This window comes from Chanodichthys erythropterus, chromosome 18, assembly GCF_024489055.1.
Source record: "Chanodichthys erythropterus isolate Z2021 chromosome 18, ASM2448905v1, whole genome shotgun sequence".
In the NCBI taxonomy this organism is placed as follows: Eukaryota; Metazoa; Chordata; class Actinopteri; order Cypriniformes; family Xenocyprididae; genus Chanodichthys; species Chanodichthys erythropterus.
Window position 1 is genome coordinate 582335 of NC_090238.1, and position 14034 is coordinate 596368.

At 37.3% G+C, this 14034-nt stretch overlaps 1 protein-coding gene across 6 annotated transcripts in view; it reads right to left on the reverse strand.

The window, feature by feature from the left end:
- The window catches only part of LOC137006925 (peroxidasin), a 100563-nt gene that overhangs the window by 41863 nt on the left and 44666 nt on the right, over window positions 1-14034 (reverse strand). For all 6 annotated transcript variants that reach the window (XM_067368082.1, XM_067368081.1, XM_067368083.1 and 3 more), the window contains 6 exons: window positions 11459-11571; window positions 11173-11329; window positions 8719-8827; window positions 6563-6720; window positions 2513-4016; window positions 2306-2440 (listed from right to left, as the gene is read on the reverse strand). In XM_067368082.1, coding sequence (XP_067224183.1) covers window positions 2306-2440; window positions 2513-4016; window positions 6563-6720; window positions 8719-8827; window positions 11173-11329; window positions 11459-11571 — 2176 coding nt within the window. The remainder of the gene's footprint in view (window positions 1-2305; window positions 2441-2512; window positions 4017-6562; window positions 6721-8718; window positions 8828-11172; window positions 11330-11458; window positions 11572-14034) is intronic.

Sequence of the window (14034 nt, forward strand, 5' to 3'; positions counted from 1 at the left end):
ACTGGGGTGAGCATGTAAGATATGCTGATGCTGCATGAATATGCCTACATAAATCCCACAGCAGATTTTGACAGGTGGAGCTGGGGAGGTGGAGGGGTTCAGAGGAACTCTGATAATGTGCTGTAGGACCAGCTTACAGTGACCACTGAACCAGACGATTTAAAAGTTGAGCAAGCAATCTCATTGACCGCAGGATCAGCAGAGGCCAATCAGCTTGTGCCGTGTAGTAAATGATGTGACTACTATCATGTAAAGGACCTTCTCCATCAGCCTGCTCCATCTGAAGTTTCACGACTGAACTATATATACATATATATATATATCAGTGTTAATTTTGACAGCAAATTTTGATTTAGTTTTAGTTATAGTCTTTTGACTAAAATGCCATTTAATTTTAGTCATATTTTAGTCATCGGAAATTGTTTTAGATTTTAGTCAACTAAATCTTCTGCCAAAGCGGATGGTTTTTGACCGTTCAAGTGCAAAAAAGACACAAAAGAGCAAAATTCAGTACTTTTTTAGGGATTGACACACTTATCATTTAGGTACTATTATAGTTTTCGTTTAAAAATGTTATTAGATTTAATTTTTAGTTTTTCTGCTTTCATTGTAATTTTAGTTAAAAGTTTTAGTAATTTTTTGTGTTCATGTCTTTTAGTTTTTGCTTATAAATGTCTATAAGTTTTTATTTCTGTTTGTTATTTTAATACCTCAGGTTAAGCTAAAGCGTAGAAACTAGAATTATACATTTTTTACATATATATTTATTTTTTATTTCAGTTAATGTTTATTTCAAGTAATGAAGATTTGTTTGGTTTTAGGTTTAGTTAACTATAATAACCCCTATACTTGTAAAATATATTGAAAAATGTGTTGAATAATGTTCTTAGTCTTTCTTTCCTGAAAGAAGATACAGTAGTTTACTATGAATTAAATTAAATACAGTTTTTTGTGTAAACAAAGTGACAATAATGACCAGGAAAAAATAATAATTATAAACCATCCTGAAACACACGTGACTCTTATTCTGAAATGTCTGCAGTCTGCACTGCAGCTGCTCATGAGGGAGATAAATATGCATTCTTACAACCGTCTAAAACATACTACCATATAAACATCGTATAGTAAACATTATCATAATTCATCAACATTAGCTTATAAGCAATCTCTTGTCATAAATGTGCGCTATTCATTAATTGCGAAGCAGTCTGAAGTGCTGCTGGACGAGCCTGTAGAGGGCGCAATGGCGCTGCGTTTTCCCACGGTTAGATCAGCATGTTACACTTCAAGTGTGCGCATTTTCCACACAGGACAGCAGTCCTGACTGGAAATCTTCCCAGATTTCAATCATAGTTTTAGTCATTCAAAACACATTTTTATTTAGTCATCGTCTTGTTTTCATCCGTGAAAAAATGTTGTTGATGAAAATTATGACGAAAATTATTCGTCAACAAAATTAACACTGATATATAAATATATTAAGAGTTTGGTTCCAAAACGCAATAACTCCATTTTGATTAATTTGAGTAAAAAGGTGTTTTCTTTACCAAGAAAGTGGCAAGATAAAAAACACTATTTTCTGTTTCAAACATTAAAAATTCAAATCTACATTATGATTTTAAAAATTCAAAATATTTTTTTCCCAAAATGCAATAAATCCATGACACTTTTTTTTTTTCAAAATGCAATTAATCCATCAATATAAGTTATTTTCAAATTGAAAATACACAACAAAATAAGTTGATTCACATATATGACAGAGTCTAAAATTTGCCAATATTTATCTAATATACAGGCATTTTACTAAAAATAGGCTACATTCAGCCGTCGCTCCCAAAATGAAATTAACGGGTCATGTTAATGTTATAAATCATTTGTCATTACCGATTAACGAGTATCTGGCGCCACCGCACGGTTAAATAAACGCATTTGCCAAATACATTGGTATTAAAAAAACGTTTTTAAAAAAGCCTTTAATGTTTACATTGGGTGGAATGGTGCGATGTGATTGGTTGAGCGGATATATCGCGTTCTGCAGAAAAAGGAGACTGGTGTTTGTCGCATTTTGGAAAGAAAGGGAAAAAACATGACAGAATAACATGACGGATATCGCATTTTGCACAAAATTAATAAATGACTTTTCACTACCGACCAGATACAATACTGATTTTGGCAGAAACTCAATTTTTCTGAAAATGGCGTTTATCGCGTTTTGGAACCAAACTCTTCATACATAGTTCATATTGTTACATTATTTACTTCTGATGAACGAGAAAAAGTGTGGACTGAATTAAAAAAGTCTTACCGGTCACCATCTCTCAGACGCTTGAACTGGGTTGCCAGTAAACACATGAGGGTTGGTCCCAGTCTGCTGCCAGGCACCAGCTCTTCAGCCATCAGTGCAGGAAACAGGTCGATATTTAGAGGTGTACCGTAGAGCCTGCGAGCAGAACAGACCGTTACACCCAGAAAATGCTAAATGTGGCTTTTAATAACAATGGATGTGGCCAACCTTTGAAGCTTCTCTCGCACAGTGGGGTTCTGAATCTCATTCTTCAGATCGTCAAAATTCTGCGCGGATGTGAGGTTGCAGAACACCCGGTAGTCATTATACGGGGGTATGCCGTGGTCACGGCCCCTTTGGATATTCATGGCAGCGAGGTCCAGTGCCACTGCATGCGCCATTGAGAAAAGGCGTTCGGTAAGTTCTGTGTTAAGCAGTTGAGTGGACACTCGCATTTTCCCTGCCACTCCAAACAAACCACGGAGCAGAGGATCAATGCCACCTTCGTTCACAATACGGAAGGGTGAGAAAAAAGCTTTATGAAGTAAGATGTGTCCTTGCTGGATGGGCTGGAAGGTTTCATCGAGCCGGTATAGAATGGGGTTAATGAGCGTATGACCGAAGCGGAAGGCAGCGGTGGCAAAAGCGTTGAGGATGCCGGCATTGATATTGGGATTATAGCCATTATAGTCACCCATGAGCCTCATGCCAGCCTCACCCAGTATTTTAGGCAGCCAGTGGCTGTAGGTTATATGCTGCATCTGGGCTCCGACTATCTTCCGTGCCTCATGGTAAATGGTGTCACCATCCCAATGGGGGTTGAGACGAAGCAACTCACTGGCTATTCGGTTATGTTCACGGAACCAAACCGTGTGCATAGCCGTCAACCCAAGCTGCTCATTGGCACGATGGTCACCAGCTAGAAAGCAAGGAATGGGACTCTCGTTTTCATCCCGCATGCACTCTGTTGGCGGCCCAGTTGCAAAGGGGAGCAGCGGCTTACCGGTGCGTTGCACGATACCCTGGCGCAACATGCCCCTATGGCTGGCCAAGTCCCGAATCTCCTCGGCCTCGTGATGCGAGCTGCCGTAAACATTGGAAGCATCGATGTAGGATGTGAGCTGGTTCATTTGCTCACGAGGATACACAGAGTTCATAAGCAGAGAGGTCATTCCGCTGCCGCAAACGGGACTGGAGCGCACAAAGAACATGCACCGTGCTCCGTTGCGCCGCTGCCGTGGGTCGTTGGGTGGAAACATGATGGGAAAGCAAGGTGGGTCGTTGGTGCACACTGAGGTGCACAGCTGTCCATCGGAGAAACGCGACTGGCTGAGGGATACGACGGTTGAATCCAGGTCGTGGTCCAGGAACTGGCCCCATTGCATAAGCATGTGCGTGTAGCGATCGTCTGGGGTGATGGTCTCCGAGCCGATCAAGGTGGTGGAGACAAGACGTGGAAGTGGCAGAGGGAAGCCGTTGTGCCATCTCTCAGTGGTGCCACGTGGGAGATTGAAGCCATTGTCATAGACGGACTTGAGCAAGCGCTCGAAGGCAGTGAGCGAGGCGCCCCACATGGGGTGCTGCAGGTTGTTACAAGTGCCATCGTGAGTGCGATACTTCTGGTGGAAGCAGATGTCCGAGCAATTGTTGATGCGTCGATGGGCAGTGCAGCCAGACAGGTTAGCTATCATATCCAGGAAACGCGGGGACACCAAGTCATTGTAGCGGTAGGCTGTAAAATAGAGAGGGAAGAGTGGGTGTTTTTGTAAAGTGTAGACCACATTTAAAAAATTATCTAACCAAAAAAAATAAAAGACATCATTAATTAGTGTTGGGCTCATATTATTTTGTAAAGTGACATAAATACAGTTGCAATGAAACCATTTAAAAAAACATAATATAGAATTGTACTATTGTGAAATCACAAAGTCTGACATTCAATTAAATTAGTATATGTGCTGCGGGTTTCAGGTTACGTGTTTTTCAGAGCATCTCTGTTCACAGTAAATGCTGCTCCACTCTGCATGTGTTTGGGTTTCCAATATCGTGCATTTGGGAATGCATATAAAGTCTGATGCGCTTTGTGTTTCATAGGCAAGTGTTGCGCTGCTATTATTTATATGTGTGGAGAGTCAATTGTCAAACTCTATTGCTGCATATGCTGTGAGTTTGGGTCGATTATAAATATGCAAATTGTGGGTCATTGCTATTTCACAACAACAATCACCAGGCCATTGGCGCCCTCTGCAGGCATATGTTATAATATGTAATGTACATAAGTTGATATCTAAGTATGTTTATATTATGTATACTACTTTACCCATTTTAAAAGCTACTAGTAATTTAGGTCTATTTTTATTGCCACCCAAAATAATAATAATAATAATTGTTAGTGATTGCCCTAAAAAATGATTTCATTTGGTGGTTAGTTGCATCCTCAAGCCAGAGCTGGTCGAAACTGGTTCCAGTCTGATTGTTGCAAGGATGGCCAAAGTATTTACAGTTATTGGAATCAAATCTTTGAAGTATTTTTTTAATGGCACTTAATAATTGAGAGATCCTTGAGCATAACTGTATATTATGTTTTGTTATGTCTGTGAAATAACCTGCACTTGGGTCGTTGACATGCCATGTAATCCAAAATAAAGAAAATACATTATAAATATTTTAAAAATGTAGTTTAACATAGGGGTTTTCAATCTTTCAGAGGCCCTGGACCCCCAAATATGATCATCCCATTTAAAAAGCATCTGTCTTTTATAAATACCTCATTTATACACTGAAAATTTAATTTAATAAATGAGTTTACATATATATATATATATATATATATATATATATATATATATATATATATATATATATACATATATATATATATATACATATATATATATATATATATATATATATATATATATATATATATATATATATATATATATATACATATATATATATATATATATATATATATATATATATATATATATATATATATATATATATATATATATATATATATATATATATATATATATATATTTTTTATTTTTTTTTTTATTCACTATAGTAATGAACTGTTAAATGTATTATTTATTTGATTTCAATAAATTTTATTTAATCTTTATTATTTTTTTAATTATTATTACATTTTTACATTACAGTTTTTCTCCCCCCTGTCACTCCCTCACTGCCAGTTTGAAAACCCATGGTCTAAAACACATTTATATGCCATACATGGTATAAACATTAAGTGATAACACATCTTCCTTAAATAATGAACACATTTTAGTGTACTCATCTTAATCCTTATGTTTTAAGATGTTTAAAACATGACAAATGTCTGAACACATTTCTGCAAATTTACTTTGTGTTATTTATATATATATATCATTGTACTATCAACCATTTTACATAAACATGCCACTAAACAGTACATAAAACACACAACTGTCTGTTTCTGTCCAAGTGAATGATTATTTGCAAGAATAAGGTGTAAAGTGGACCAGACGCTATGATGATAGTTAAAAGTCTGGCTACGTTACACTACCCCTGTGAAAAAAAAAGTGCACTTAATCGTATTGAATGTGCATTTGTAGTGTACTTCAAATCATAATTAAAGTAATAATTAAAGTATTTTTTCTTTTTAAAAACTGTACTTGCAGATAATTTAATATTAATGAAATAAGACACAAGTGTAAAAAGAGTACAATTTGTTGTAGTCAAATTAAAAGTACATTTTAAAACATTATATTTTAACTTCAACTAATTGCATTTAATGTAAATTTAAACCATAAAACATTTTTATTAAATTGTAAATGCAATTAAGTGTCTGAAAACATTACATTCAGTTCACAATTAAGTATATTCATTTAAAGTATATTATTACCATAATAAGCACTCTTTTTAGAAGAATGCTATAGTGCACTTCTTTTACACAAGGGTAGTCAGTGATCAGGTAATTGTGTCTGGATAGAGTCGTGTTAACCCCTTCTTGGTATTTGCGTCAGTGAATGTGTCCAGAGGGGAAATGCTCAGATTGGGGCAGGGCTTGTCCAAACATGTGGGGCCATTTTGCCATAGTGTGGCAATGAAAGCTGTGCTGTTGTCATAACCAGAAAAAACAGCGAGTCGTGTCTTCTGCAGCACAAAGCGCCACCGTGTCTGCTGACCATTTAGTCAGCAGGCATTTCTTTTTCCATATATTAGTTGTACATTTTAATCACAGCACCCAAAAATATATCATTTGAAGAGCGTCATGGCGGTGTGAGATACCTGTTCCATTGGTGTCCACCATCAGGCCCTGGTTGACATGCCTCTGGATGAGAAGAAGGGTCTGCTCAAAAATCTCCCCAGCTCTGGCCTGCTCCACTGTGTAGGGGTCCCGAGGGTAACGGAACAGAGCCAGGAGCTCGGCAGGGGTACGAGGAGATCTGATGATGGTGGAGAACACGTTAACTTCCACATTCATAAAAGCCATTCAGACTCACTCTGCAAGAGAATACATTAGCAAACTATAGACATGCGTTATGCCTGACGGACAGATTAGTAGATAGAGTCATATCATCATTTCTTATTAATCAATCCATTCAAAATCATTCTCTTTTTATAAAACAATTTTTAAACTGTGGGCAGTTCACAGGTGATTAGGGTAAACAAATAGATATCATCATACTTTCCAGCTCATTGATTTTTAAATTTTTTTTGTATTACACGTTTTCTGAAATGTTATGTTTAAATATGCAAATGATACATTATTTTATTAATCATGTACTAATTTTCTTACATTTCCAGAACAGAAATCTGAATTTCTGAACCGAATTCTTCCCTTTTGTTGCTATAGTAGAGCAATATGTTTTAACACAGGGGATTTTGGAGATCTCTTTTTACCACTTCATAAATCACAAAATATTGTCAAGATGTCAAAAATTACCTTGTTTTTAGGAATAAATGTTCAATAAAATCAGGCAAATGATATATGAACAAACCCCTTCAGAATATATACTCATTTTGAGAAAACAGCCTTTAAAGATATGTATTTATTTTAATTGAAATCTACAGGGGCAAATACATATGACGCAATGAAATGCACACTGAAAAGATGTTTTATTTCCACTAGTCTGAAACATCACGTTATGAAAAGCCCAAAATTTCAAATTTGACCATGAAAGAACAATGTTTCTGCATAGAGTGTCTTGCTTTAAATAACAAAATTATAAATAAAGATAAGAAAAACAAAAGCAATAACATAGTTAGAGCTCAAATGTTCTGCAGGATGTTGTTAAAATGGGGACAGATTATTAAAATAAAATTTTAAGCCAAGTCCTGGTGAAAAGCACATCTGAACACCATTGACCAGCATAATCAATCTGTCGAAGCACTTGACACAGCCACATATGCTCATGACCTTCTGTCAAGCGTTTAATAGAAAGTGCTCCCATACTTGGGACAACTTGGATCATCCACTTTTTCCCACTGAAGTTCACTTTAAAAACTGCTTTCTAATGCACTGACTCTGGACCTGAAGTTCTGCCTGGTTTAAGTAGTTTTTCCTACCCTAATTGTCAAACATGTTTATGCTCCCACTAAACTTTCATAACACATTAAACTATCCAGAGTTATCCACAGCAATCAGTGGCATCTTAAAATATTACACATCTGACTACAAATAACAGCCTAACTACCTTGTTAATATACGTCAGAATAACTAAAACTGTCAACTTTAATTCAGTGTTTACTGGGATGGTTTGAGAGAACCAGATCAAACAGAATAAGCGCTTTTCCAAAGTCATCAGTAAGCATTTGCTCCAAAGCCGTTGGTTTGGATTCAAACAAAAGCCAAAAAACATCAAAGTCTGCAGCGTTTAATATCAATTTTATCATTCAGAGAGTTGGATTCACTTCACATATCATCTCTAGTGAACTAAGAAGGTGCCAGGTTACAACAATATATCTCAGGTTATTTGTGCCAAAAACGTGGACAGATTTTTTTCAAGATTTTTTCAATAACCTTTAATGTCTTGGCAAGCTGTGTCAAAGTGTCAACTAATATTATTATTTAAAATTTAAAAAAGTAATTCGATGTTTGTGGGGAACAATTCCCTAATCTTTGGCAATCTCTCTTTACTATGATAACATTATCTCTCAGACTTCATACAAAAAGCATTAGTCTTTAAAGCAATCCTCTCCAGCTTTAAAGCATAAACACCCTCAATGAGCTAATGTGAGCTGGCAATGTTCTCGACCGACAAAACAACAAGCTTGGAGCACAGGGTCCCTTTCAGTGAGAAATTAGGAATCATACCGCAGTGACCAGCCTTTGTCCAAGGCATAAACGGTCCCAGTAAATTCCTGACGGGTTACGGCATTGTGACTCACAGCGGTAGGAACTGTTTTCTTGGCATGTTTTGCCTGCGGCACCGAGAGCTCACCCGTCAAAGAGTTGCCTCCTGGTGGAGTCTATCGCGCTGTTTATGCTCCGAATGGCCTCTTCAAGGGACGTTGAGACAAATGGATCACCCTCCCTGCTCACCTGTGGGACTAGAGCGAATTACAGACATCAGTATAAATCAAATCTTGGGCTTTAGTAGGAAATTATAATCTGGGATAAGAAAACTGGCATGTGGCATATGGTAACTGACAGTGGCATAGAGCTTCTAAAGATGTTTTATGAAGCTTTATTGGCTGTCAATAGAAAGAAAACTTCAATTAATCAATTAACCCTCTGGGGTCTGAGGATTTTCTGGGCCCTGGAGAAGTTTTGACATGCTCTGACATTTGTGCTTTTTTCAGTTGTTCAAAAACATATATTAATGGGAAAAGTGTCATTACACTGTATTCAGCACAAACTAGGCTACCATAATATGTGAGGAACATGTATGTACATGTTTGTGTTTTTGAAGGAATAAAGTTTATGCGTGGTTATTGAAAAAACAAAAAAACTTAAGTCACTGAAAAAAATAAAGCCAAAAAATAATATTAAATCTGTGTTCACAAGACTTCTGGGTATTGAAGTTTGTAGACTAGAGTTTTTGCTTCAAAATGATGTAAAAATGATCCTGCCTACTAGTTCATATAAAACACCTTTTGTCAAGAAACACAGTATGCGTGGAGGCATGAATAATGAATAATTATTCATCATGAATAATCCTGTGATTCACACCTGATAAGACAAAAGAATCGCATAATGAACAGCTGATATGCATAATAATGAGGCCTTTCAGTCAGGTATGCAATGTGAAAAAATGTCTTAAGCTCATCAAGGTGTATATCAAACATACAGAAAAACAGCAATACTGTGAAACATTATTACAATTTAAAATAATGGTATTCTATTATATACTCAATGAACTCAAATGAATCACATATTTGCAGAGAAGACAAAACTTTAAAGCTGTTGAACAAAACTTTAAACATAGGTAGGTCAAAATAAAGTTCATTCGGAGTTCGAAACAGCTTTCTGGAAAATTTTGCTGGCTTTTAAACCTTCCAACCATCAGTTTGGTAGATTCAAACAACCAAACGGACCATGTTTGTTCGTCTGGCCAGAGGAGGACTGGCCCTGGTTTCTCCCGAGGTTTTTTTTTTTCTCCATTCTGTCACCTGATGGAGTTTGGGTTCCTTGCCACTGTCGCCTTTTGGCTTGCTTAGTTGGGGACATTTAATATTCTGCGATATTACCGACTTGACTGCAGTGACACTGTTGGATGAGAGCCGAACTGAGCTGAGCTGGATGACGACGTCACCGTTTCCTCCAGACACAGCTGCTTCACGAATGGTCAGATTCAGAATGACGTGTTTTCGTGTTTATTCTGACACCTTCTGTTCTGCTAATTGATTCATGAAAATATCTGAAACATCTGTATTTCTGACAAATATTGCATCTAATCCACTTCATCTGTGATATCATACACAAATTACTCCTTTTGAAGAGTTGAATATGTAAAGGATCTATCAGCTTCCGGCAGTCTACAACAAACTTTTTTGTTTTCGTGCAGACATTAGGCCGTGTGTCCACCAAAGCCAGCTGAAAACGCCTAGCTGTGAGCTCTTGAGAGCGCTTCGGCAGCGCAGTGTTTTTTTAGTTGATACGCTTTGCTTGCTATGATAATGAATGTCCGCGGGAGAGTTACTAGTATCTCATTTCACAGATAGTTTGATATTGTTTCTATATAAAAATGTTGATACAATGTGAAGTATTTGCTCTGGCTCTTGTTTTAAATAATTTTGTTCTGTTATTATGCTTCTTGTTGTCATCTGTTGACGTTGTTCAAGCAGAATGCGGCACTGTGGTATATGTCCCGCCCCTCCTCAACTTTTCTCCTCCACTGTGATTGGACGACTGGGTATAAAGTGACAGTGAAAAAACCCATTAAAAATATTGGGTTTGTGCATTTGTGTAACATACTTTAATGCAATAACATGGCCTCGCCCCCTTTGTTGCATGTTCTTGGGGGCGGGGTTTATATAAATTTTAGGGTTTTGTTGCAGTCATTAAAGAGAGAATTCTTTAAAATAAAATATCTCCATTTGCATTGAACTTTGAGCGTCGTAACTTTGCAGATGTTGTTTATGCTCAAGCAGCAACATTACACACTAACTAAAGTTAAAAAAGTCAAATCATAATGAACCACCCCTTTAAATAAAGGTTCAAGAGAATTAACAAATCACAGATTTATTGTTTTACAAAACTTTTCTTGATTTGGGGTTGTAGATTATCATGAACTGGTCATTACAAATACAAAAAATTACCCCTGAACTCATTTTGTTATGTTCCTTCCAGCTATGTTGAATGCAGAAAACATTATACCTGTTGGCAGAAATGTGTTCTTCAATGGTCAATCACTAATCACCCTTAACATGTGGTTATGGCCTTCAATTCTTACCTTGCACTGTTAGCACCATGTTAGATGAGGAATATCCAATGGAGTTGCGGGCTACACACTCGTATCGGCCCCCGTCGGCGAGCCCCACGTCATGCACTTCCAGATAGCCATCTGGATTTATATGAAACTTCCCACTCTCTGTAATCTGGACTCCATCCTGTAGATCAGGACCAGAGATTGTTTAAATGAGTCTGGTCACAAAATCAGGATAGTCCCATTGGGACCAAAGTGGCGGAAATGGATGGATGGCCAGTTGTTGGGGAATGTGGCAGCCAGCGGATCTAACCTTGCTCCATGTGATGATAGGTGTGGGCTCACCCTGAGCGCTGCACGGAATCTGGACATCTGATCCAGACTCCACAGTCATATCCCTTGGAGCGCTTGTGAAAACAGGCGTTACTGATGACGTAAAAACATATGTTAATGATTACAGCCTGCAGCCAGAAACACAGCTGCGTCTTTGAGACGTGCACATGATGTACAACATGAAAAGATCATGCACAGGTCATACGTGGTCCTGAGTTCCTGGCGACTGTCAAGGTTCTGTAATTATAAAGTCAATGAAAGGGCAAGCGGGTCCAGTCTGACAGAGGCATGTGTGAGTCTTCAAGGTCAGTGTGGATTGGTTTGTGTAAAGAGCTTTATCAAAACATTTTATCCTCCAAAGCTATGAGATCCTCCGAGGAGACCTTTAACAAGGTCACGACATGCTAAACTAATACATAATCACCCCCTTTACAGCTGTTTTACAGTAATCTAAAAGTATTTCCCACTAACTGCTAAGAACTGTGAGGTCAGTGCTGACTCTATCTGCAGTCATTGTGTCATCATTTACACAGCCACACAACTAAAAGTGGACAGTGATTTTTAGTACTAAGCTCAAAAACATCCATATAGTCCAAAAAAAATCCATATATTATCAACTCTGATCAGCTTCAACAGCTGTGTGGACACTAGGGCTGGGCTGACAATACTGATTTCTTGCTTTTAATCAATCTACAATTTGATGCACTGAGATCTTTTGTCTATGCTGTTTCCAGTTGAATAAAACTTCACTAACAATTATTTTTAGTGCACATGCCATCCAATAATCTCAATAAGCTTTGTGTTTTGTCACGTTTGATATGAAACAAAGTCTCAGCATTCAAATTCTGTCAATTTTATCATGACATTCACACAATAAATACTGTTTCACTGCTCTTAAATGTGGCGTGACAGTGCCTGAGTTAGGTTAAAAGAAACTTACTCATGCAATCACTCAATTGGTGTTTCAACCGTGGAAAGATGTCAATAAAACAAGCTTGTATGAAGCATGCAATACATTACATAACTTTACATTTACCTCAGGAAAGCCATTCAATGTCCATAGATTAACAGTTAGCAAGGAAAAATTTGGGAGGAGCGTTTTGCTAAATATATTACATATTATATTATATACATATTACATTGTATTACTTAACCTGTCTTAAGTATTTAATGTATGTTTGAATAAATCTGTCATGAAACACATTTTTATTATAGCCACCATTTAAATGTTTAATGATATTTATATATCATTAAAAAGTCCCGATGATGTGCAAATGAAATTTTTATATATACTGTACATAACTATTTTGATTAATTAAGTGATTATTCACCTGTGATGTGTATAAAATGTGTGAGGTACATATTCACTTTACTGTATATACCCTCCGAAAGATCTCTTAAATCTTGTTTTAATTTAGAAATGGCACTTTTTGACATGCTGTGCCAAATTTGACGCCTTTGGTTCTCATCATGTGACTGATTAAGTCACGCAGATGATATTTGAGAGCAGTGAGGCGGGTCTCACAGCGTAGGAGTTGAATGGACTGCTTTTATGGCACTGATGTTTTTTTGTTGTTGTTTTTGGAGCTTGACAGTATGAATCAGCATGCATGTTCATTGTATGGAAGAACACAGCTTGGACATCTTGCCTAATATTCAGGTTTGCGACGGCATAAGTAACTTATTGGGTGAACTGTTCCTTTCATGAATTGCTAAACTTTCATTTATTCTGTACTCAGTCTTTCTGCAGCTGTTCTAACTGGAGGTATTTCTCACAACTCTCCCCATTTCTTTAGATTCTTCCCGTAAGCCTGTTCTAAATAAAAGCACCCATGAGCCAAGCCTGTGCCTTGGTTTGAGAGTAAATACAGGCGGTTGTTATGCAGTGTGTTAACAACCATTACTACATGGAAAACATCTTGCCATGTGGGAATTTCAAAGCTGCATGCTTTCCTGGCTATTCCACAAGTCTGTAATAAAGCTTAAGAGGTGGTTTTACGGCACTTACATGCAGGGACCTGGCCTGACGTCTGTCATTGAGACTTTACGGGGGTATTGTTGTTCTAATTGAAGGCTTTGCTTGTGGGTAAATGACAAATTAGTTTATGAAGCCAACCCCCTTCCCTCCTGTTAATACCATGTCTAGTCTTGTTCCAAAGGATGGATAAATGAGGAATCGACAGTGTTAGTTTGTGCTGCACTGAAGTAGACACATTTCACAATCATGAACTGGCACCTCTGAGTCCAGACCTTAAATTCATTGAAAGTCTTTGGGATGTGCTGGAGGAGACAAAAACTGATCTTGTTGTGATGTTGTGATGTTATTTCCATCAAGAGGTGCATCAGTTTTTGGTCAAGATCTTGTATTGACAATGCAAGAGTCAAGCTCTCTGTAAAGTCTCCTCCAGCACATCCTTTCAATGCATGTGTGAAAATGAATCTTCATGCTCCCTCCCAACCATTCTTTCACAGCTTGAGTCTGATGAATCTTGGCTTTGTCATCCTGGAATATGGCCATGATGTGTCTTCCTATATGGTTGCTTAAGAAATGAAAAG